The sequence below is a fragment of the Hypanus sabinus genome, chromosome 6, assembly GCF_030144855.1.
Source record: "Hypanus sabinus isolate sHypSab1 chromosome 6, sHypSab1.hap1, whole genome shotgun sequence".
In the NCBI taxonomy this organism is placed as follows: domain Eukaryota; kingdom Metazoa; phylum Chordata; class Chondrichthyes; order Myliobatiformes; family Dasyatidae; genus Hypanus; species Hypanus sabinus.
Genome location: NC_082711.1, coordinates 168,343,110 through 168,366,977, shown reverse-complemented (window position 1 = coordinate 168,366,977; position 23,868 = coordinate 168,343,110). Strand labels below are relative to the sequence as shown.

At 36.9% G+C, this 23,868-nt stretch overlaps 1 protein-coding gene across 1 annotated transcript in view; it reads right to left on the bottom strand.

The window, feature by feature from the left end:
• The window catches only part of mettl16 (methyltransferase 16, N6-methyladenosine), a 117,681-nt gene extending 93,813 nt beyond the window's left edge, over positions 1–23,868 (bottom strand). Inside the window, exons 1-2 of the mRNA XM_059973462.1 lie at positions 23,729–23,868; positions 19,611–19,739 (exon numbers count right to left, since the gene is read on the bottom strand). Coding sequence (XP_059829445.1) covers positions 19,611–19,738 — 128 coding nt within the window. The 5' untranslated portion in view covers position 19,739; positions 23,729–23,868. The remainder of the gene's footprint in view (positions 1–19,610; positions 19,740–23,728) is intronic.

Genomic DNA, 23,868 nt, shown 5'->3' with positions numbered 1-23,868 from the left:
AGGCAATTTTAGAGGAGTGCAGTAATGAACGGGTATTCCATAATTAGAGGAGCAGACAGCAGATTCTGTGAAAGAGACACCAGGATGGTGTGTTGCCTTCCAGGTGCTAGGGTCAGATTTCTCTGATCAGGTCAGCAGCTTTCTAAAGGGGGCGAGTGAACAGCTGGAAGTCATGGCACATATTGGTACCAACGACATAGGTACGAAAAGAGAAGAGGTCCTGAAGACAGAATACAGCAAGTTATGTGAAATGCTGAAAAGCAGGACCTCTAGGGTGGTAATCTCTGGATTGCTGCCTGTACCACATGCTATTGAGGGTAAGAATAGGATGATTTGTACAGGTTTCACTTTTTTTTAAAAAAAACATTCCCAAATGAACTGGTCTTAAAGCTACTAAATAACTTACCTCCTGGATCCTTTTACTGACTGTGACTCTATTTTCAAAAGCTTCAATCTGTTTGAGATTCCAGAAATTGTTGAAAATAATCAGCACTTTTACATGGCATATGGCTGCGATTTGTAGTTAAATGTCCTTTCAATTTTGCTGTAGCCATTGCTACATTTGAAAATTGTTTTCCACAGATTAGGCATGATGAAATACGACAATTTGGATCACCAGTCCATGTAAAACCCATTGTTAAGTAGCTTCTCGTTGTAAAGACGGATGTTTTTTGCATCAATTGTTGCACTAGTGCAGTGAAATGACTCAGAAGATTGTAATTCTTCATCATTAACCTTAACAGAATTGTCTGTAAGCCTAGAATCCTCCTTTTCCATTTCACATCTCCTCTTCAGAAATCACCACACTGGACTGTCTTTAGAATGAAAATTGTCCTCCAATTTTCTACTAGACCAGTAGTTTGTTCACTCCCATAAGTCAGTTGAGGGCACGCAAAGGCAAGTTGGGAGTGGTAATTTAGGAAGGAGAGGCTGACAGCACAGCCCAAGTTGGGCGAGTCCATTCTGTTTCGAAAACACATTTTACACACCTCATCAGTCTACAGTCCTCCCCTCCGTGCAATACAGTGCTTACCAATCATCAATGGCCTCCTCTATCTTGCATCAAAAACTAAGAATGGATTCAACCAAATAAACATGGTCCTACGGCACACTGCCATGCAGGGCTGAGATTGCTAATGGGGCTGCCCACAATGAAAGCGCTAGCTGACCTAGAGGGTTGAGTGTGACTTGAGTACTGCATTGTCTAGGTAAACATTAACACATCATGTATGACTGCTTTTTATATATTTGGCTACTGACTACCCAAAACATTAATTCTAATGGTCTACAACTTGTGACTGCCAGCTTTTGAACTAAGCTCAGCCACATCTTCCTCCAGGACAATATCTTTTCAGATTGTTATCGAGTATTAGCACGCAGTACAGCTCCAGCCCAACAGAATTTGAAATAAAATAATTTTCTTACTACTGCCACAGAAGATTATTTACCTTCATGATATCTAGGATCCAGTAATTGGGAAACAACACAAATAAACCCATATCTTAACATACTTGAGATAATTTGTTGTTACATCAGACCTTACACAAATATATATTTAAAAAGTTAATGCTTATGGCTTATGTCTTGGTAAACTCATTTATATTGTAACTATTATGTATGTTTTTTTTCATATGTAATGGAATGTGTATGTTGGTAATTTCTTTATCAATATATCATCTGTATTCTGTCCATATTACTAATATTAATAAAAAGATTTAGAAAGAAAAAGAAAGAAAAAGTTAATGCAATCCTCAAGCGAACTGCAAGATGAACTAATAATAGCTTAACTATTGACTAAGTTATTTTGAGTATTACAAAACTTGTACATGCTACAAAGCAATTCTATTTTTACACACTATGCAGGTATGACAGTTCAAATCAAATAAATCTCTGAAGCCATTCAGCTGCCTTTCATTTACAGTATTTTTCAAAACCTAATTTTAATCTTGGCTGTTGCCTTAAAAATCCCAAAGTCCCATGTTTTATTTTTAGCCAAATTTCAAACAATTTTTAAAAAAATATAACACAGACAAACTATTTTATTACAAAGGAGTAATACAAATTGTGTTTACAATATTTCTGATATCCCTAAGAACTCAAACTAAGCAGAGTATACAATTTGAATTGAACTTTGACCAAATAAATAAAGGTCCAAATTCCCCTTCTGGTCCAACAAAGATTACTTCCCATGCTTCAGAGAGTACCTAAAGAAGGTTCAAAGGCTTCCCCCTCCACTATATTGAAGCTCACTTAATAAATAATTGTAAAACATTTTGTTGCCTCATTCCATCAGCTGGCGTGACCTCGTCTTACAAATCCAATTCTAGAGAAGCGCCATTGCATTTGGTGCTAATGTTAATTCTGGATGCTGACTTGTCACTAGGCTAGGCAAACCAAAAGATGCAGATTTGTTTAAATTTAATCTTAATCGACTTACCACTGTACTGCATATTATAATACCAATGTGGGATTACCTAAAATTTACAGATTAAAACAATCGCTTAAAAGGGGAATGTTACTGCAACATGATGTTTCTCCAACATCTCCTTTGATGAGCACAGACTAAGTTAAATATCCTTGGACTGAAATGTTGATAGGATTCTTCAGAAGGGAATTCAATAGATAGTAGAAAAGTTATGATGCTAAAGAAACCCATTGGGCAAGTCAATTTTCATATAAATCCCAAATTCAGGCTGCTTAACATTCAGCTAACATTTACAACAGTCTAAAATAAAAGGAAGATTCTATAGTATGATTGCAACAAAATTTACAGCTGTTGCTACTCCAAATGGCCTGGGAGAGGACACTGACATTAGTTCATTTATCTTTGCAGTGTATCTTGAGGATCTTGTGAAAACAACATTGGTGGTGTTTTTCAGAATTGCTGAATTTATCAGCTATAATTGCCCAGGTGATAGAAACATAAGAGAGATGGATTAATGTTTTTTTTAAACCCAGTCTTAAACTTCAAATATCTTTACCTCATCTGAACAAAGGCTGTGACAGCTCACTGAAGTTGGTGGTAAATTTCATCATCGCTATCTGCCTTCTTTGAGAGGTAGCTCCCAAGAGATGCAAAATGATCCAAGTTTTTCAAGGTCTCTCTGAACCCTTATTCTGAGTTCAGCAGGGTTAGGTTATTGAGAACCTGTGACATGCAGAAGTTGAGTGCAAACCCCATCCTTTTATATGCTTCAATGAAACTGTCTATGAAGGCTTTGAGACATGAAATTATCTATGATGGCTAGGATCTCAGCACATTATCTATGTGGCATATGCTTACACAAGCATCATTGGTGTTCTGCAGTTCAGCTACTAAGGTGTGAGTGTCTTTAGTTCTTAAGTGTAGTTGCCATAGGTTGAAGCACTTTCCATTATCTTTGAAGATTAGTTCTACTCCTGAGGAATGTTAGAGGCAAGATTCAATATTACATTTGGATTGAGAAAGCATTAGGGCAAGATAACCTGCTTGCTTGATACCTGCTTTCACTGAGAACAGTTCTGTTGCAGACTCATTCGTAACTTGCAAGCACAAAATGGAAAGAATTTCTGCAGGCAGCTGAATTTGTGGAGTGCGCTTCACAGTCACTCCCTAATTGCTTACCAACTGCTGCCAAAAAGACCAGGAGTTTCCAATTTCTTCTCATTGACTGCAAGGTGGTGCATAAGAAAGACCAGGAATTATCCCAGCTTTTCCCCGAGGACAAACAAAAAGTTTCTCACATACCTCATTTACAAAAAAAGTAAATTGATATTTGTTGGACTGAACTGTGGCGGCAGTACCAAATTAAACCATTAGTAGTCAACCACTCCCAGTAAGTAAATCCCAGAATTACGTAGACCACTGTTGGCCAGAACATGCTGAGCGGCAGATGTCTGCGCATCTGTCACTGTGCTCCATTGCTAGACCCCACAGTGAGTCCAGTGCTGGAATATAATTGTTTTGGGTATCCCCAACATGATGGCATAAATCTTCATTCATTTCAATGAAGATTTCCAGCCCGAAGAATAAAAGGGAAAAGGATAAGTTATTGTTTATTTACTTTAATACTTCAAATTAGTCTTAAATGCCAATTATATTTTAATATTTTATTTTTTTAATTTCATTTTAAGTAACAAACTTTCAAGCATTTTAGGCATGGTTGAAACTCTGTCTTCTGCTTTGCCTCCTGTCAAATGCTGTCAAGGTGTCTTAGAGGCAGGATATGTGCCTCTTGAGGCACACTTACCATTAATGCTTTCCTGGACCTTGCTGGAAACCTCCCTGGTGCCGACACTCAAATTAATCGACACACCATATCCAGATTGGACAAGTGCAAGAGGGGGGGAGGGGTTGGTGGTTTTTGGATCCAACTTGATTTGGTCCAGTATGTAAGGAACCAGCATACCCATTCTGCATGCAGAAAAAGTATGACTTACAATAAATGAAGAACCAATTAAAAGATAAAAATTCTGAGGCACAGCAACATACCCAAGACTGAATTCAAGGAATGCGAATGATTTTGAGTACATATCATAATACTGGCAATAGAATGCAACAAATTTAGATAGTGGGGAAAGCAAAGCGTACAACTGATCATTTTCCTTAATATATTTTGTTAGAATTCAATGGCAATGTAGCAAAAGAGAAAAAGAAAAAAAAAGAATAAACACAAGAGATTCTGCAGTTGTAGGAAATCCATAGTAACAAAAAGTGCTGGAGGAACTCAGCAGGTCAGGCAGCATCTGTGGAGAGGAAGAAATAGTCAACTTTTCAGGCCAACACGCTTTTTTAGGACTAAAAAGAGCTGAGCTTAAGAGTTAAAAATATTGAGAAAAGATTTTTCAATTTGAGGATCTTTCCAATTTGAAACAAATATGGTCAGAGCAAGGTGTTCCTACCTGGCTGAATTCATTACTCAGAATCTCAAATATGTTCTGTATCAGCACTTTATAAAATTTAGCTAAAACCTATTTACTTCCTAAGAAATTATGTGGCCTTGTTGAATGTAATTCAGCATTTTAATTATTGAAAGATTACTAAGAAACTAAAGTAATTTTTGAGTATACAATTATTTGGCTATCATAAGAAGTTATAGGCTGAACTATAACATTCTTCATTCTTAAACACAGCTCTTTTACAAGTGCCAAGTTATAAGGCAGTTTATGAATTGCTTGTTTATAATCTGTATCTACCACTAATAGTCAGCCTTTTGAAACCTTTTACCAAATTGTTATAAATACTTCTTTTGTTTTTCTGTAACACAATGCTCAATGATGTCAAAGGTGAACACATTTAGAATTCATACAAGACTGAATATCTTGAAGAAAACTTGTAGACCTCACAATAGCCAGCTTGATGGTTTGAATTTTAATTGCAGTTAAGATTAAACATGCTGTGTTCCTTAATGATGTCAGTCCAATCTGCTGAAGGCTGTGTGGCAGAACAGTCAGCTGCAGGAGGGTTTTATGCCAAGGAACTGGAATTTCTTTTGTGAGATTAATATGCTATAGGGTGCAACTTCCAGTTAGTTGTAAAAGAAGCCAATCACAAGACCCAACTCAGAACCTCATCAACGAGTTAATAAAATCTTTTTCTTAAGTTAATAATTATCTTTGAAGAATGCAATGTTACTAGCAGCTGGATACAGTTATTACTATTAAGGCCTCTTTAAAAAAAGCAAATATAAGCTAATACGTATATATAAATAATATCATAGCAAAAAAGCTAATTTAATCATTTCTTCTATTTAAATTATCCATTTAAGTGGACATACATGAATAAACATCTCAATTTGAAGCCGTCAACAATAAATTAAATTGACCATAGCAACACAATTGAGATAAGGCTGCTGTATTTTATAAAAGTTTGGTCTTGTCCATTCTTTGAACAGACAGTTGTATAGCTTGAAATAAAACACAAAATCAACAATGCTAGGGTTGTTCTCAAAAAAATCTATATATACACAAGAGCATTTACCAAATAAAAATACAGATTATGAGATGTCTGGTAGCAAATGACTATACAAAACAAAATGAAGGGTACACCTATTTGCTTAACTGATAGGGATACTAATAAAGAGACTATTTTCTCAAACTCCAAACCATTATAGAAGTCCATGCAAGCCCTAGAAAATAAATTAAAAATGAAAATCTAACGATAAGAAATTATTCTCAATACGCAACCTTTGTATCAGTTTATTACCTGTATATAAGCACTCAGATAAAAAGAGTGGGAATGTCATAATCAGTTTCTCTGACCTTTGCTTTTATACTGAACAGAACTGCATTTCTTGTTTTAGTTTCAGATAAATTTATTGTATTTCTTTATTTTCATTTTCCTGTAAGGAAATGAATCAATATGGTAATATATATGAACTTTGGTAATAAATTTACTGTGACTGGATCTTCTGATGTAATTTGGACCACAATAGTACATTTTCCAAGGTTGTCAAGCCGAAGAGTGGTAGTGGGGGCAAGCTCCCACTACCTAAAAGCATTCCTCATGGCATGCACCTCAAATAGCCTCTGACAACCAAGTCCAACTCCTGGCCTTCTCGTGTGGCTTAGCCTCCAAGTCCGGTGGAACCGTTTCTACTGACAGTACCAGAGGGCATGGATTGAGAATAAGAGGTCAGTTATTTAAAACAGAGTTGAGGAAGAGCTTCTTCTCCCAGAGAGTTGTGGAGGTGTGGAATGCACTGCCTCAGAAGACGGTGGAGGCCAATTCTCTGGATGCTTTCAAGAAGGAGCTGGATAGCTATCTGATGGATAGGGGAATCAAGGGATATGGGGACAAGGCAGGGACTGGGTATTGATAGTGAATGATCAGCCATGATCTCAGAATGGCGGTGCAGACTCGAGGGGCCGAATGGTCTACTTCTGCACCTATTGTCTATTGTCTATTGACAGGAGAAGGGGCGAAGGCAGGTCCTGGCACCTTAAAACCAGTGCTTCGGGTAGATGGAGCTCGTCAGCCTGGGAAGGCAGTCCATCTAAGAGAGGGAAAACTCTGATTTCATACTTCCGCTGCCTTGTGGCCATACCCACTTATGGGAAAGGCTTCGGGAGTAAACCCCGAGGACAAATCCGGAGCTGCAGTCCCTAAAGCAGTCCGACGTTGTCTTCAACCTCACTCAGGCAACTCCTGCGACGTCACTGGTGCCAAGCTGTATTGGCCCTTGCCCTTCCCTTGGACAACATCAGTGGCGTGGAGAGGGGAGTCTTGCTGCTTGGGCAACTGCTGGTCTTCCATACAACCCTGGACAGGCCTGCGCTCTGGAGAGGCTGAAGCAAGGCTTTCCAGGCACAGATCCATGGTCTCATGAGACATTAATAGCAAATTTCAGATCTGCCTCGCAGAAATAACCAAAGCAATTCTGCAGCAAACAAAAAAAAACTCCATTTAGATTTGCTGAAAGATCACTTTTGTTTTTAGTTCTCATAGCTTGGGACTAAATAGGATAGGAGAAGATTTGGTATTCTAGAAGGACATCAAATGGATGTACTTACATCTTCAAATGTTACTCAGAAAGTGCCCTGCCCTCACCCTCTAAGCCCTCAACTGACACTTTAATTCCCCCCCATTCAAGTTTACTGTCATTCAACCATATACATGTATACCGCCAAACTACATACAACACAAAATAATATTAGAAGTACATTAACAAAAATATATTCCAGAAGATTGACATTTGGCAGAAAGTGTATTTATGACAAGTCAAAAGTAAACAATATAATGCTATTGGCACTTCATGAGTGATAAGCCCTAGGAGGTGGCAGGGAGTTCAGCAGTCTCTCAGCCTGAAGGAAGAAGTTGTTTCCCATCCTAATATATAACCTTAATGTATCAAACAACTGGTATAAAACTTCTTGTCTGTCAAAAACATCATTAGAAGATTACCATTCAGAAAATACATATCAAATCCCAACTTCTGTGCAAAAAAAAACTTGCTTCTTATTTACATATCACTGTCTGCTCTTTTGTGTGTTTATCATATATTTATATTCATTAGGAATAATTAGTTCCTTTTTACACTCATCTGAGCAATGTGAATGGAATAGAAAGCAACCTCTTCAAATCTTGTCTTATTAATTATGCATAAACCAGATCTGCACCAAGGTAGGAAGATATAAAAAGGTCAATATGAAAAAATGTCAAAATGAGCCGAATTGATCAACTTGGCACAAATTCAAGTATTTTAAGCAGGTCATCAAGTTCAAACTCAAATGCAGTAAATTATGAAGCACCAGGATTCAGGTTCATTATTCAGGTTCAGAATCCCCAGTCTTGGCACTGATCAGCTTCAGTGACCCCTGTAAAAAGGAGACTCGTAACCTCTCTAATATCCTTATGGTTGACTTGTTGACTTCTGAATGGCAAAGGGCCATCTAAGAAAAAAAGAACCAAGGAATAGCAGGAATAGACTTTACAGTCATTCAAGCACACTCTACAACAAAAACAGTGGTCTTTTATCTTATTCATTTTTTTTTCCCTGATTTCACATCACTTGATACCTTCATGCTCAAAAATGTAAGGATCTCAGTTTTGATTGTACTCAGTGACGGAGTATGCACAGCCTACAGAAATCATAATGATTTACAAAATCTAAGTGAAAATAATTCCCCCCCTTCAATATTGTATATTGGGGTGTGATCTTATTGAAATCAATCAAATATTGAAAGGCCTAGAAAGAGTTCATGCAGAGAGGATGATTTCTATAGTGGGGGAGTCTAGGACCAGAGGGCACAACCTCAGAATAGAAGGACTTGCTTTGGAACAGAGATAAAGAGGAATTTCTTCAGTTAGAGGGTGCTGAATCTGTGGAACTCGTTGCCACAGATGGAAGTGGAGGTCAAGTCATTGGGTACTTTTAAAGCAGAGGTTGATAGGCACTTGATTAGTAAGGGCATCAAAATTAACAGGGACTAGACAGGAGGATGGGGTTGAGAGGGTAACAAAAATCAGCCATGATGGAATGGTAGAGCAGACTCAATGGACTGAACATAATAATTCTGCTCCTGTCTTATGGTCCAATTCTCACTTCAGGTTGATGAGAAAATGCTAGAAAAGTAGATAAGAAATATTACACCAGCAAAGGTACTTGCATAATCTATCATTATACCGGTTGCACATTTTATTTTACTATCTCATTTCATTATAATTATATTCAGATATGTCCATTGTCATAATGTACTGACAGCAGGTATACACTCAGTGGCCATTTGATTATGTACAGGAGTGAATCTGATGTGGCCTTCTGCCCCTGTAGCCCATCCACTTCAAAGCTCAACATGTGTGTTGTGTTCAGAGATTTGCTTCTGCACACCACTGTTAGAACGCATACTTATTTGAGTTACTGTCACCATTCTGTTAGCTTGAACCAGTCCGGCCATTCTGACATCTCTCATTAACAAAGCATTATTGCCCATATAACTGCCATAGATGTTCTTTTGTTTTACACACTATTCTCTGTAAATTCTAGAGACTGTTGTGGGTGAAAATCCCAAAAGATCAGCTGTTTCTGAGATACTCAAACCACCTCCTCTGGCACCTACAATCATTCCACAGTCAAAGTCACTTTGGTCACACTTCTTCTCCATTCAAATGATTGGTCTGATCAACAATTAAGCCTCTTGATAATGTCTCCATCATTTTATGCATGGAGTTGCTGCACATGATTGGCTAATTAGGTATTTGAGTCAGCAGCTTTACCATTTTCTTCAAAAATATAACCAGGAAGAGTTAAAGTTAAAGATGATGTTCAATTTTAAATTAGCGATTAACCAATACATGGTTTGTGCTCATTCCCAAGTACATTTTTCCCCTCGAAAGTGGATGCAGGGCCTTTGTAAGTCATCACAGAACAATTTCCAACAACAACCCTCCACCTTCTCAGAGTGATTCGAGAACTACATCACGGGAAAAATCCACAAATGTTTTAATACCAAGGCCTAAAAAGACCCAAAGCAGCAGAGCAAGTGAGTAACAGACATGAACCCCATTAATAAATTATAAAGTCAGTGTAATAATGAGAAATGATCTTGGCATAGAAGACAAGAATCACTCTGGGTCAAGACAGAATTAGAAAGCAAGAAGTTCTTTTTAAATTAAATAAATCAACCCTTTAAGGCTACCTAACAGTAGTTACATAATTGAACACTATTTAGTCATACAGCATGGAAAACAGACACTTCGGACCAAATAGCTCATGCAAACAAAGCTACTATTAGTCAAGAAATAATGGGGCCTTTCAAGAAGGTACTATATTGGTCATGAGCAACTTTCATAAATCAAACTGGTAAATGTAGTCTTGATAAAGTGGATTCAAGATAATTTATTACAACCAACAAGGAACAGACTATTTCAGATCTGGTCATGTGCACTGACAGAGGGTTAATTAATTACCTCACTGAATAAAATCTCGAGGTAAGAATGATCATAATGTGACAGTTGATACTCAATTTAAATAAAAAATGTCTGGAACTAATACCTTAAGTGTAGGCAACTGCAAAAAGTATGAAGGCAGAGCTGGGAAAACATAAGATGGTAGATAAATCATGTCAGACATCTGCAGAGATATTTCATAATTCTCAATGCAAATATTTCACTGAGAAATAAAGATTTTCTAAGAAGGATGACCTTAAAAAGAAAAAGGAAGACAATATTACGGACAACAGAAAATCTGAAGATGCTAGAATGTTATAGATGTTATGGAGCTTGAGTGATAGGCTGGAAGGACTTAAGAAACAGGAGCAGGAGGAGCCATCTTGCCTGTCAAGCCTGCTCCATTCAATAAGATCATGGCTGATCTGACCACGAACTCACCTCCACCTACCTGCCTTTTTCCCATAACTCTCAATTCCCCTACTATGCAAAAATCTATCCAAACTTAAATATATGGTGAAAGATTATGAAAAATGTGTGGAAGATTATGACAAATTTAGAAACTAGCAAAGTAAAAAAGAAAAAATACATTCTGAGAGTAAGCTAACAAGAAATTAAAAGATAGTAAGAATCTATATACATAACAAAGAAAATGGTAGCTAGAATAAACAAAACTCCGTAAGAGGAAGGAAAATGGGAAAGGCCTTCAGAAAGTATTTCTTCAATAAAAGTGTTCAAATAGTAACACAAAACTCAAGGGTAAAAGGTGATAAGGCACTTAAGACAATCACTACCTCAGAGAAAAAGATATCAGACAAAATAATGGTCATGACTAATACAACCTTGGGCTCCACACTTTTCTTCACTGAGCCGGTGGTCCACTGTTAAAGTAAATGTTCAGGGGAGGATGATGTGCCAATTTCAGGCTGTTTTGTTCCAAACACAATGCAACACTAATAACCTGTCAGGCAACTGTTCAGAAATACTAAACAGATAAAGGTGAGCTTTATTTGTCACATGTACATCAAAACATACAGTGAAATGTGCCATATGTGCCAAATCAAATTAGCAAGAAGTCCAATAGTTCAGGAACTGGCTAACAAAGTCTGTATCCCATGGTCCCATTAACCTCTCTAATACCCTTTTAAATTCATTAGGTTCTGTTTACTGGAAAATATACTACTTGACATCTTAAAAAAAAATGTGGGGGATTAATGGGAGTAAAATTCAATTGTCCAGAAAATCTGTCTGCTTGACACCACCAAACTATTAGAATTTTAATATGTCACCAAACCTGCACATGGATATTCTATTCTCCTGACTAGAAATTTTTAAAAAGAGGACAGGAATGTCGGGAAGCATCTCATGAACTGTAAGATGACTGGCCTCTAAGTTGTCATTGCATCTGATCTATTTATGTGATTACTATATTTGGACAACAGATCATTTTGGTTTCTGAATTATGGTCCTTTTGTTTAGATGTTTACATCCTATTTTAAAACACTCATGCTGCCTTCAAATGCTTCAGGCTAATCTTCATATCATGAGGAAAGAAGGCTGCTGTTTACAAGGCCCCTAGGATTTTTTGAGACAAGATAATCAAGCATTAGATTTTTCAACCACTTTGGTTCAATAAAATGTGAAAGTCAGTTATATTTTCAATAAATTACTGTGATAGTCAAATCCTTACCTGCAAAATGCATCTTTCAGTATTTAACCTTTACATATTTTATATTTAATGTCTGTTAACTAAGTAGAATAAGACACAATTTTACAAGCTATTACATTCAGGACATTAGAGTTCAATTCCAGTGTCCTCTCCAAGAAAGTTTGTACATCTTTTCCGTGTGCACATGTGCCTCCTTCAGGTGCTCCGGCTTTCTCTCACAGTCCAAAAATATATTGTTTAGTAGGTTAGCTGGTCACTGTAAATTGTCTCATAATTAGGATATAGTTAAATCTGGGTTTGCTGGGTGGTGTGGCTCAAGGGCTGGAAGGGCCTGTTCCATGCTGTATCACTAAATAAAAATATAAATAAACCCAACCAGTCAGAGCGCTTAGCTAACTTAACAGGCACCCTTCCCTTGGACATACTTGATTCTAATTAAGTCTCTGTACTACCTTCCCATCTTTGCCTCCTACCTCAAAAAAGGAAGGAATAACAAATGTTTGTGTGTTTTTTTTTAAATTGAGCAAATATTGAAGCACCCTAACATCTTAGGATAGATTTAAACAATAACTAATTTTGGTAAGTCATCCAAAGTAATAAGAATTATCAAGTTTTAAAAGTTTTTTTTAAGTTGAAGTTGAAATAGAAATAAAATGCTGGCATTTAGAAAGCAAGGCATTGAAAGTCAGATTTAGAAGACAAAACAGGCCACACGAAAAGGGAAAAGATCATTAAATTAGAGATTAATTTTAAGAAGGTGTGATCAGAGAAGCTAAATAGAAATTTACTGAGATTCCACACATAAATTTTGTAGATGTCAGTAGGGGATACTGACAAGCATGGGTGCATATCAAAGTCCACTGGTGTGAATAGCAGAGTGGATGCTGTAAATAGATTTACACTTTGGCTGCTTAAGGGCTTCAAAAATTGAAAATAGTATGTTCAGGCACAAGTTGAATAGACAGTATTGAATCAGGTTCTTTAAAATGACTGGCCACAAAATGTTCTGCACCCTACTTGATACAGTTTTTAGAAAGGTAAAGGAATTGACTAGCTGTCAGGTTACTCGAAAAGTGGGGATTTTCAAGTTGTTCAATAACCACTAATTTAAAAAAATGTTATTGGAAAATGCTTGCAAGATGTACTTGACACAACCTTTAGTCTGCCACAGCCAAATACAAAATCTTTCTAAGGTAATCAAATATTCAGAAGTTACCAACATTTAAAATAAAAATAAAAACAATTTTAATTTCACAAGGTACCTAATGATATGACATTTCCACTTTTTTTGGCAAAATCAAATAAAAATTACACTTGGATGGCTTGCTTTACCAAAAATGTTGGTAGACCTGATTTTACATTAATATATAAATATATCTATGAAAGGTTTCTATTCATTCTGAAAATATCACAACTTAAAATTATTTTCCAACATGGTTGGTATTTGCCATTCCAAAACAAGTTTTACATTTTCAATGCAGGCAAATAAATGCTTATTTTATCACTGATACTAATATAATTCTTATTGCTCCAAAAATTATGCCATTAAAATGAAAACATTTAACTAAATACTTTCTCTTTTACTAAGGAAAAAAAATGCCTTGAAGAGGACCACAGCCTTGTCGTGGTTTGGAAGTGTGCATGTCTCAATGACCTGGAGAGCTATGCTGACTGGAGTCAGGACTTTATGCTTTGGCTCTTGGTAGTGTCACCCATGCCAAACAGGTCAAAGGACAGATCTTCGGATTCAGGGGTTCAGCTCAGGGCCAACAACCTTGACTGGTCAAATAAAACTATTACAGAAACAGCAATGTAGAATCCTTCTACATCTGTGTGCGACGGTATTCCTGAGTCTCTACTCTGGACTTGCATGGCTGACAGTAGTTAAAACTGAGAAGAAGCAAATGGCACGATGAAGGAAGCCCTGAATACCACCAAGACCAAGACCAAGGCCAAGAGAGAGATGGAGGACCTTCACTGCTGCTCTGAAAACCAGGAGGGCAGTAAGTACGTAAAAAATGATTAAGTTCTATTAATGAGAAAGGTTTTTAAGCAACTGCTTAATGGTCTATGAATCTGTTGTGAAACCTTGATAAAAATAGAAAGGCCCACACTTTAAGACAGAAAATTAGGAACTAAGTTAGGAATGGCACCGTGGACAATAGCTTGAAGACTCAGAAAGGTAAAAGGTGAGGAAGATCTACTAAATATAAGACATTACAGTAAGTGTCTATTTTTGTAGAGCATGAATAACAGACAATGTAAAGCTATGTACATTTAACTTAGAACTTGTAAAATAGTGAAGAGTCATAAAATATGCTCACTATCAAATTTTAATGCTTTCATTTTTTATAATTTCAGTTTTGTAAGCAGCAGGGTTAAACCATTCTCTATTTTGCACCTGCTCCATCAAATGTTAGTATCATAGCTGATCTTCACTTCAGTGTAATTTTGTGTACTAACCCTTTATTCCTTTAATATCTAAAAACCTATTGATACATTCTGCTATATTGACTAATGCAAGCTCAGTCTGGAAACAATGACCATAAGAATCAGGGTTAAGTGTATTGTCACTGACATAAGTCATGAAATCTGTTACTTTGTGGCAGCAGTACAGTTTAGGCATGAAAAACTACAAGTTATAATAAAAAAATAAACAGTGCAAAAGTGGAATATAAACGTTGTGTTCATGGACTTTCCGGAAATCTGATAGCTGAGAGGAAAATTCATTGAGTGCGAGTGTATCTTCACTCTAAAGGTCGTAATGAGAAGAAGGCATATCCCAGATGGTGAGGGTCCTTCATAATGGATGCTATCTTCTTGAGGCACCGCCTTTGGAAGATATCCTCGATGGTGGGAAAATTGTGCCTGTGATGAAGATCGAGTCTATAACCCTTTGAAGCCCTTTATCATTCCTGTACATTGATGCTTTGCTTACCATATTACAACCAAGCCTTTAAGGAAGTATAGCCTCTGGTGTGCCTTCATCATGATTACATCAATAACTTGAACCCAGGATAGATCCTCAAAGATGATGATGCTCATGAACATGAAATTGCTCACCCTTTTCCAGTGCTGACCCGTCAATGAAGATTGGTGCTTCCTCTTTCTGAGGTCAACAATCAAATCTTTGGTGTTGCTGACGTTGAGTGAAAGGTTGTTGTTGCAACAAACAGTATTCAACCAGCTGATCTATTTTGTTTCTGTGCACCTCCTCATCACCACCTGAGATTCTGCAAACAACAGGGGTATCTTCAGAGAATTTATAGATGACATTTGAGCTGTGCCTAGCCAAAAAGTCATGATTGTAGAGCAGTGGGCTAAGCATGTATTCTGCACCTGCACTGACTGTCAGCAACATACTGATTGTGATCTCCTGATGAGGAAGTCAAGAATCCAGTTGCAGAGGTAGGTACACAGAGGACCAGGTATGACACTTGTTGATTAGCACTGGGGGGATAATGGTGCTGAATGCCAAGCTATAATCAAAAACGGCAGTCTGATGTAGATATTGCTGTTGTCCAGGTAGTCCACAATCCAGTGGACAGCCAGTGAAATTGCATTGGAATAGAAACATTGTGTTCACTAAGGCAGCTCACTGTGCTGTTCCTGGGCACTTCTGAAATAGGTAGGAACCTCTGACTGCAGCAGAGATAGGTTGAAGATGTCCCTGAACACTACAGGCAGTTGGTCAGCTCAAGTTTCCAGTGTCCTCCCATGAACCTGACGCCTTACGAGGGTTCATTCCCTTTAAAGATTTATCCAGCTCACTGGCAGCACTAAGATAATACAAGTTTTAATATCTACTCATGATTTTAGGCCATGCTTTCCTCATACATTCTTCCTAGTCTCATTAAACAGGGATATATTAGTCAGTCAGGGGTGGATATGTGAAATACCAAACTATTTATTTATATCAAGTAATAGATTACATAGTCAGTGTAAAGAAAGCTGTCCTTTCCCTTTAGCTATTTAATCGCACATCACCCTCAATAACTTTATGCAGAAGGACTCCAAAGCTTTTACTTGATCGGTTGCTGGTGAGAACACTAAACACTGTCAGTTGCATGTTTTTACTGTTAACACATGTTGCCCTATATTGTAGCTTCATCAAGTTACTCCCACACTTTGAGGTATGTCTGCCATTGCTCCCCTTGTGACCTTTTACAATCCTCATTAAACTAGATTGTCAGAAAAGAACACAGAATATGGAAGCCATGGGATTACATATTTTAGTGTACTTCACTGTTATTTCTAATGATCCACAGTGTTTCACAGATTCTAAATTTTAAGCTATCAAATGAGTTCTAAGTCTACCTCATTTAATGTACAATGCCATATAACGTAATGGAGTGTTTCCTCAGCTTTATCTCTGCAAGGATTACGCTGTGGTCACTTTAACTAGTGCTACCATGAATAGACGTACCCACAACTAATAAATAATGAGGACACAAGAAAATCTGCAGATGCTGGAAATCCAAAGCAACACACACAAAATGCTGGAGGAACTCAACAGGTCAGGAAGCATCAATGGAAAAGAGTAAATAGTTGAAATTTCAGGCTGAGGCCCTTCATCAGGACATGTTTAAGGATCTCAGCCCAAAATCGACTGTTTATTCTTTTCCAATGAGGAGGTCAATAAGGGTTACCCCTTGTGTTACTCTGATAGTCTGGCAGCTATATTCTTCATGACTCACCTAATTTGGCTTGTACCGGTGCTTCAAATCACTGTTGATAATGAACTTTGAAGCCCTCACTCACAGTATGTACTTCAACCTTGCTACTTACCAGGTTTGAGGAGCACAAATCCATCAGCTAAAGGAGATAGGTGGTAATCAAGAGTTTCCATTGTCCATGGTGCCCTGATGTTCCTTCCTTCCCATAAACCACTGTACCACCACCTATGGTACATCTATTCTGTTCAATAGGCAGATTTTTAAGAGACAAATCTGACACATTGTCAGGCACGATTCACTAAGCATAACAATGTCATTGTATTTGACCACTCTGTGGATTACATACCAGTTTAAGACACATTGAGAATTTGCAAGGTTGATTAGGCTGAAGTGCCTTTGTTGTAGATAAATTCATTGTTTGAGGTTGGGTGGCTCAAACCTGTTTTAGCTTTGTTTGTTTCAATACAGCACTTAGATAAAAATGAGTGCCTTGCTGTGCAGTTCTCAGGGGAGTTAAGTATTGCTCTTTCCCAGTGTCCAACTAGAATCCGAAACCCAGATGATCTGAAGGAAGTCTTTAAATTGGATGAGAGTGTCCATCTTGTACATTTTAGATGTTTATAACTCTGTAATATTTCTCATTATCCTGTTTTATTGTAATTTGTTTGATTCTGAGACCAGAGGGAAATAAATTTTCAATGCTTAAATTAGCAATTTGCTAAAAGGATAAGAACATTCTTCATTCATTTTCTATGCAAATTCATTCACATTGTTTTATTACTCCATTCTATCATTTGTGATTATTACCTATGAAGGTTAAACAGCTGTCCTCAGCTGGCATATTTTCAATATGATCATAAGATCATAGGAGCAGAATCAGACCGTTTGGCCCATTGAGACTGCTCCGCCATTCCATCAGTGCTGATTTATTATCCTTCTCAACCCGATTCTCCTGCCTTCTACCAGAAACCTTCGATGCCCTGACTAATAAAGAAACCATCAATCTCTACTTTAAATATACTCAATGACTTGGCCTCCACAGCCACCTGTTGCAATGAATTCAACAGATTCACTACTCTCTGGCTAAAGAAATTCATCCTCATGTTTGTTCTCTATTCTGAGGCTTTGCCCTCTGGTCCTAGACTTACCCACTATGGGAAACATCCTCCCACATCCACTCTATCCAGATGTTTTAATATTCAATATGTTTCAATGAGATTCCTCTCCTCCACCCAACCCCTCAATCTTTTAAATTCTAGCAAATCCAAGTCCAGAGCCAAACACTTCTCATGTGTTAACTCTTTCATTCCCAGAATTGTTCTCCTGAACCTCCTTGAACCCTTTCCAATGCCAGCACACCTTTTCTTAGATAAGGGTCCAAAACTGATCACAATAGTCCAAGTGTAGTCTGGCCAGTGCCGTATAAAGCCTTAGCCTTACATCCTTGCTCTTATGTTCAAGACCTCTCGAACTGAATGCCAACATTGCATTTGCCTTCCTTACCACTGACTATTCCTGCAAATTAACTTTTAGGAAATCCTGCATGAGGACTCCCAATTCCTCTTGCACCTCAGATACTCCCCATTTAGAAAACAGTCTATGCCTTTAGTACTTCAACGAAGCACATGACCATACACTCTCTACACCATATTTCACTTTGCTGCCCATTTTCCCCAATTTGTCTTAATCCTTTTGCAGACTCCCTGCTTTCTCAACACCACTTGCCCTCCACCTATCTTCATATCGTCCACAAACTTGGCCACAAAGCATCAATTCCATCATCCAAATCATTGAAATTTAACGTGAAAAAAAGAGGTCCTGATCCTTGTGGATTAGCTGACATTTTTCAACAGAGGTCACTACATGGTAATCAGAACTGTCAACATTAGTCCCTTCTCTCATAGCAGCAACAGCTAATATTAAAACTTTAATTCATAACAGTTTCATCCAAACAGGAACTGAATGCAAGACTTTCACAGTGCGCCTTACTCTGTGGGTTTACAAGGAAAGCCTAAATTCACAAACTAAACTGAAAGCTGGAACACAACACATTTACAAACCATGGAAAGCCAACAACATAATTATGATAAATAGTACTATAATGCCTTGGGTTAGTATACGGTGACATATACATACTTCGATAATAAATTTACTTTGAATTGCACTGAAAAGCTAAGAAAACTGGTATGCTAAGAATCAGATTCATTACCTAAATAACAATAAAAAATTAGCCAACATCATAAATACTTCAACAGTACATCTTAAAAGCATGCTCAATTTAAAGTCATTTTAATTAAATAATGCTATAAAAATGATGTGCCACATACAAATATAAAGAGCTTTCCAAGAATAAAGAATCAGATCAGACACTTAAGACTACAACCAAGATTTCAGAGTCATAAAACTCTACAGCAAAGCAACAAGCTATTCGGCGCATCTCATCCATGCTGAACTATTAATCTACCTAGTTCCATCAACCTGCACCTAGACTATAGCCCTCCAGACCCCTACCATCTATGTACTTATCAAAATGTCTCTTAAATGTTGAAATCCAACCCACATCCACCACTTCTGCTGGCAGATTATTCCACACACAACCCTCTGAATGAAGAAGCTCCCACTTATGTTTCCTTTAAACATTTCAACTTTTACTCTAAGTGCAATACCTCCCATTCTAGTCTCACCCAACCTCACTGGAAAAAGCTTGCTTGCATTTATCTCATCTATACCCCTCATAATTTTGTAAAGTCTCTATCAAGTCTTCACTCATTATTCTGTATTCTAACCTTTCCCTATAACAGAGCAGGTTTCGGACAGATTAAGTCAGACACTGAAACAAGCACTAGTTAGTACCACTGAGACAACTTGTACCAGTCGGTTTCTTTATTTACTAGCATACCTCACTTTCCCGGTCAAGCTTGTGTGCACATGCTGCTGGAATTCTTTATACTTTGATGCCAAATAGGAAAAGTCTGGAGGTTTATCTTTATATCGGTTTCTTGGATGCATGGATTTGTTAAGGGCCATCCTAAAAAAGAAAATTGGAATAATCTTGAACTGTAAGCAATATGCACGGGCAAACAGCATGAAATGAATTGTTCCTATTACACAACCAATTTTTGGAATGATGAAGGGAAATCTATCTTTTTTCTACTTCTACCCAAAGGCCTTTCAAATTATGACAGTCAAACAATCAGGCAATGCTTTGAATTGCTAAGATAAATAATAAGTAATAACTGAATGAAACATTTAAAGTTTATATCTTACACTCATTAGTATACTTCTGAGAAAAATGCAAATAACATTTCCTGTGATCAATTATTTCTGTTTCTCCCCCCTTCTATTATTTCCACTTACTTCCCAATAAAAGTTGGTGTCTACATAAATGAAAAGAACATATGGATGGATGGGAAAGAGTCATTGATCCCCAAGATACTACCACAATTAATAACAAAAAAGAAATTGTGGGTAATACACACAGACACAATGCTGGAGGAACTCAGCAGGTCAGGCAGCATCAATGGAGAGAATATATAGTTAACCTTTTGTGCTAAGACTCTTCATCAGGACTGAAATAGTGGTTAATTATTTTCACAACTGCAATAAAATTACTTTAATTGGAGGAACTACCAAAGACATCCCAGGTCATAACCAAACACGAGGAAATCTGAAGATGCTGGAAATTCAAGCAACACTCTCAAAATGCTGGTGGAACGCAGCAGGCCAGGCAGCATCTATAGCATCAACGAAGGGTCTCAGACCGAAACGTCGACAGTGTTTCCTCCCTATAGATGCTGCCTGGCCTGCTGCGTTCCACCAGCATTTTGTGTGTGTTGCCAGGTCATAACCATCCTGTTCTGTTAACTGAAAAACAGTGCTGATAACTTTGGAAGTGGCTCTGCCAGTAGAGGTAGAGTTCTACACAATGAACAGGAATATACAGAACAACAAAACCTGCAATTGAAAATTTAATTCTCAGTAACACTTCACTTCTATGCAGAACTACTGTATTATCAATGAATTTTCTTTCACATTACAGTATCTGCAATTTAAAATGCTACTTGAAAATACCAAAGCAAGTCCTGAAGTTGTAGAAAAACAATGAGGGGCAAGCTTCAATGATCAATTTCTGGCAGCCTTACTAATAGAACAAGTATTTGGAAAAATACATCATAAAACATGATTAAAAATACACAATAAAAACATTGAACATGAAAGAATAGTGTTAAAAGGACTTCTGAAAATCCAAGTAAAACAACATCCACTGACTCTCCTTCATCTATCCTGCCTCTTACTTCCTCAAAGTATTCCAACAAATTTGTCAGACAAGATTTCCCCTTTAGGAAAATGTGCTGACTTCGGCCTATTTTATCATGTGCCTCCAAGTACCCCAAAAACTTAGTAATAGACTCCCACCCAACCAATGAAGTGCAGCTGCAGACACTGAAGGAGATCATGAGAAAAAAAAGAAAATCTAAGATTAGGACGCAATATTCAGTTTAACTGGCACTTCAGTGCTGATGGAAGGCAGATCAGAATATAAAAACAGAATGACTAGGTAATAAGGAAGGAATAACTGGAGTATGGGAAAAAGTTAGCAAAAAACACAAGGATAGGTATATTCTATATGAAACACAAAAGAGTTAAGAAAGCATTCTGCTCCTATGGAAAGTAGACTAATCAATTAACAGGGATCTGGCATAAGAATTAAAAAGGTATTTTGTATCACTCTGTACATATAACCTCCTAGAAATAGCTTAGGCTAGGAAATGAAAGGAAGAGCAACTCTGATAACAATAATCAACAAATTAAGCCAACTGTTGGTTTTGCAAGGACTTTCTTGGGTCTTAAAAAATGTAGCTCAGTAGGCAAATGATGTGTTGTTTTAATTTTCCTCAAATTCCCTAGATCTGAGAAAAGTTCCATTTAGATTATAGCAGAGTAATTAGAACAAAAAAAAATCAATGTAAATGGGCAAAGTCAATGATACTATGAAAGGGAAATCACACTTACCGGAGATCTTTGAAAAAAATAACATATGCTATAGATAAAGAACCAGTAATGTACTAAGCTTTTCAAATCATACTTGAAAAGCTGTTGCATTAAAGGCTACTTTAAAGACTGCTACTGAAATAAAAGCTGATGATGTTGGAAGTCAATAGAAGACTGAATGGCTACAGGTAACAGTAACTAACGTTAGTGTATTTTTCTGCTTTGCAAAGTGTAATGGATGGTGTGCCACAGGAATTGATTGGTCCTGGGCCTCGCCAGTTTACAATTTATTATAAACAACGAAGCACAGAAAGTATGGATTTTAAATATATCAGTTGCAAACCAAGATTTCAACATCTAATACAGATTAAACAACAGATTCATCACTCTTTGCCTGTGTGAATACTGTACAATGTTAATGTCCATGAACTACTGAAACTTTGAAATGCACCAGTTATTTATTTAAAGACAGTCTAAGAAATGGTTTTTCATTACAGAACTGCAACGTTGTCACAATGCAACAAAGTGTAATAAAAATTAAAACTATATTTTGTTTGCCAACATATTAATATTGTGACTTTTAACAAGGAGAAAAAACAATTCTTGTAATCACCAGCACCAAACTGCAAAAAAATTCTGTGTTTTCACAATAAGTTACAAGTAAGGAAGCACACTTTATAACTATGTTCTTTTCATATTGTCAAATTATTGACATTTAAGTTCTTCATCCACAATTAAGAACAAAAACAGAAGAAAAAAAGCAGAGTAGAAGAGGCGAGGAATAAAAGAGAAAGGAAACAATACACTTATTTCAAATGTTCAGTAAGTATTCAGATGATAGATAACTCAATAATATTTTCTAAAACACAAAAATAATTTCTGGGCTGCAGTCAATGTTTGAATACCTATAGCCCAAAAAGTATGCTGATTTAATAAAACAAGATTTTATCATCAGTACCCAAATTACATATTTTAAATGTTGCACAAAGTGAAATAATAAACTGGAAAATAAAATCAAACCTACTTCGTAAACAAGCTCAGCTTCATTGATATTTTAGCAGATTTATAATGCGAAAGCTGAATATAACAGCTTAAAAGGAAGCAGTCAAATTCAATCTTCTTTTGCAGTGATAAGACTGTCACAGGCACCTCATTCATACAAACACACTCAAAATTTTCAATTTACAACTTGCATTTATGTCATTGTCAAAACCAATCCAAATTATGATTTCAATTTTCTATTATTTTTTAGATCCTACTATAAGTGTATGAGCATAATTAGTGCAGTTGGTTCACTGATGAACATTGGCTACTAAGCTCCTGAGCAAATAATCAATACTTAAGGTATGACCCTCCAAAAGTTGGAACCTAACTCACCAATGATCTTTTTCCTAGAAGAGTATTTTTGTTTTAAACAAAAATCTGTCTTACTCGTTTTACAATTAATACAGCCAGGCAACTCAGTAGTAGACCAGTTCAATATTGTTCATGTGCTGGGGAATGGATAAGAATATCTGGAAGTTAAGGTTGCAGAACACTATCACAATCTACCTTGCATCCAAACTGAGATTGTAATTTCACAGAAACAGGAATGAACAGATTTGATATACCAAAAAGTCATTCTTCCAATTATCAGACACATTCTTGCTACTCTTCAATGGCACTTATATTGGTGAAAGCAGCACACTATCTTTTGACCGCAACAGAAATTCACAGTAAACATTGCTTTGCTCGCTGCAAAGGCTCAAGTATCAGAAAGTTGGTCATATAAGAAGGAAATCTAAACGTTATGAAATTTATTTGAGATCAAAAGTTTGATAAATGAAATATAGAATCATTACAATAGTACAATAGAATTACAGTATAACAAGATTAATTACATTAGTTTTAATGTTCACATGTTTTGAAATAACCCTTATTATAACTTCTAGGATTTGATTCTTTCCTAAGTTCCTGTGATTAAAATTAATATTGATTCATTGAAAACCTTATCAACACAGTAAATCTAAATTTACTTCTTCTTACCCACTGCTCAGCTTTAGAAATGTGCTAAATAATTACAAGCCTCTCGTGTTTCAGAGCACTGAAAAACTACAGGCCTCAGCAGCTGCGCACAAAACCATTTTAAAGTGCGACCCGGAAGCACCCCCTTCATCTCCGTGCGT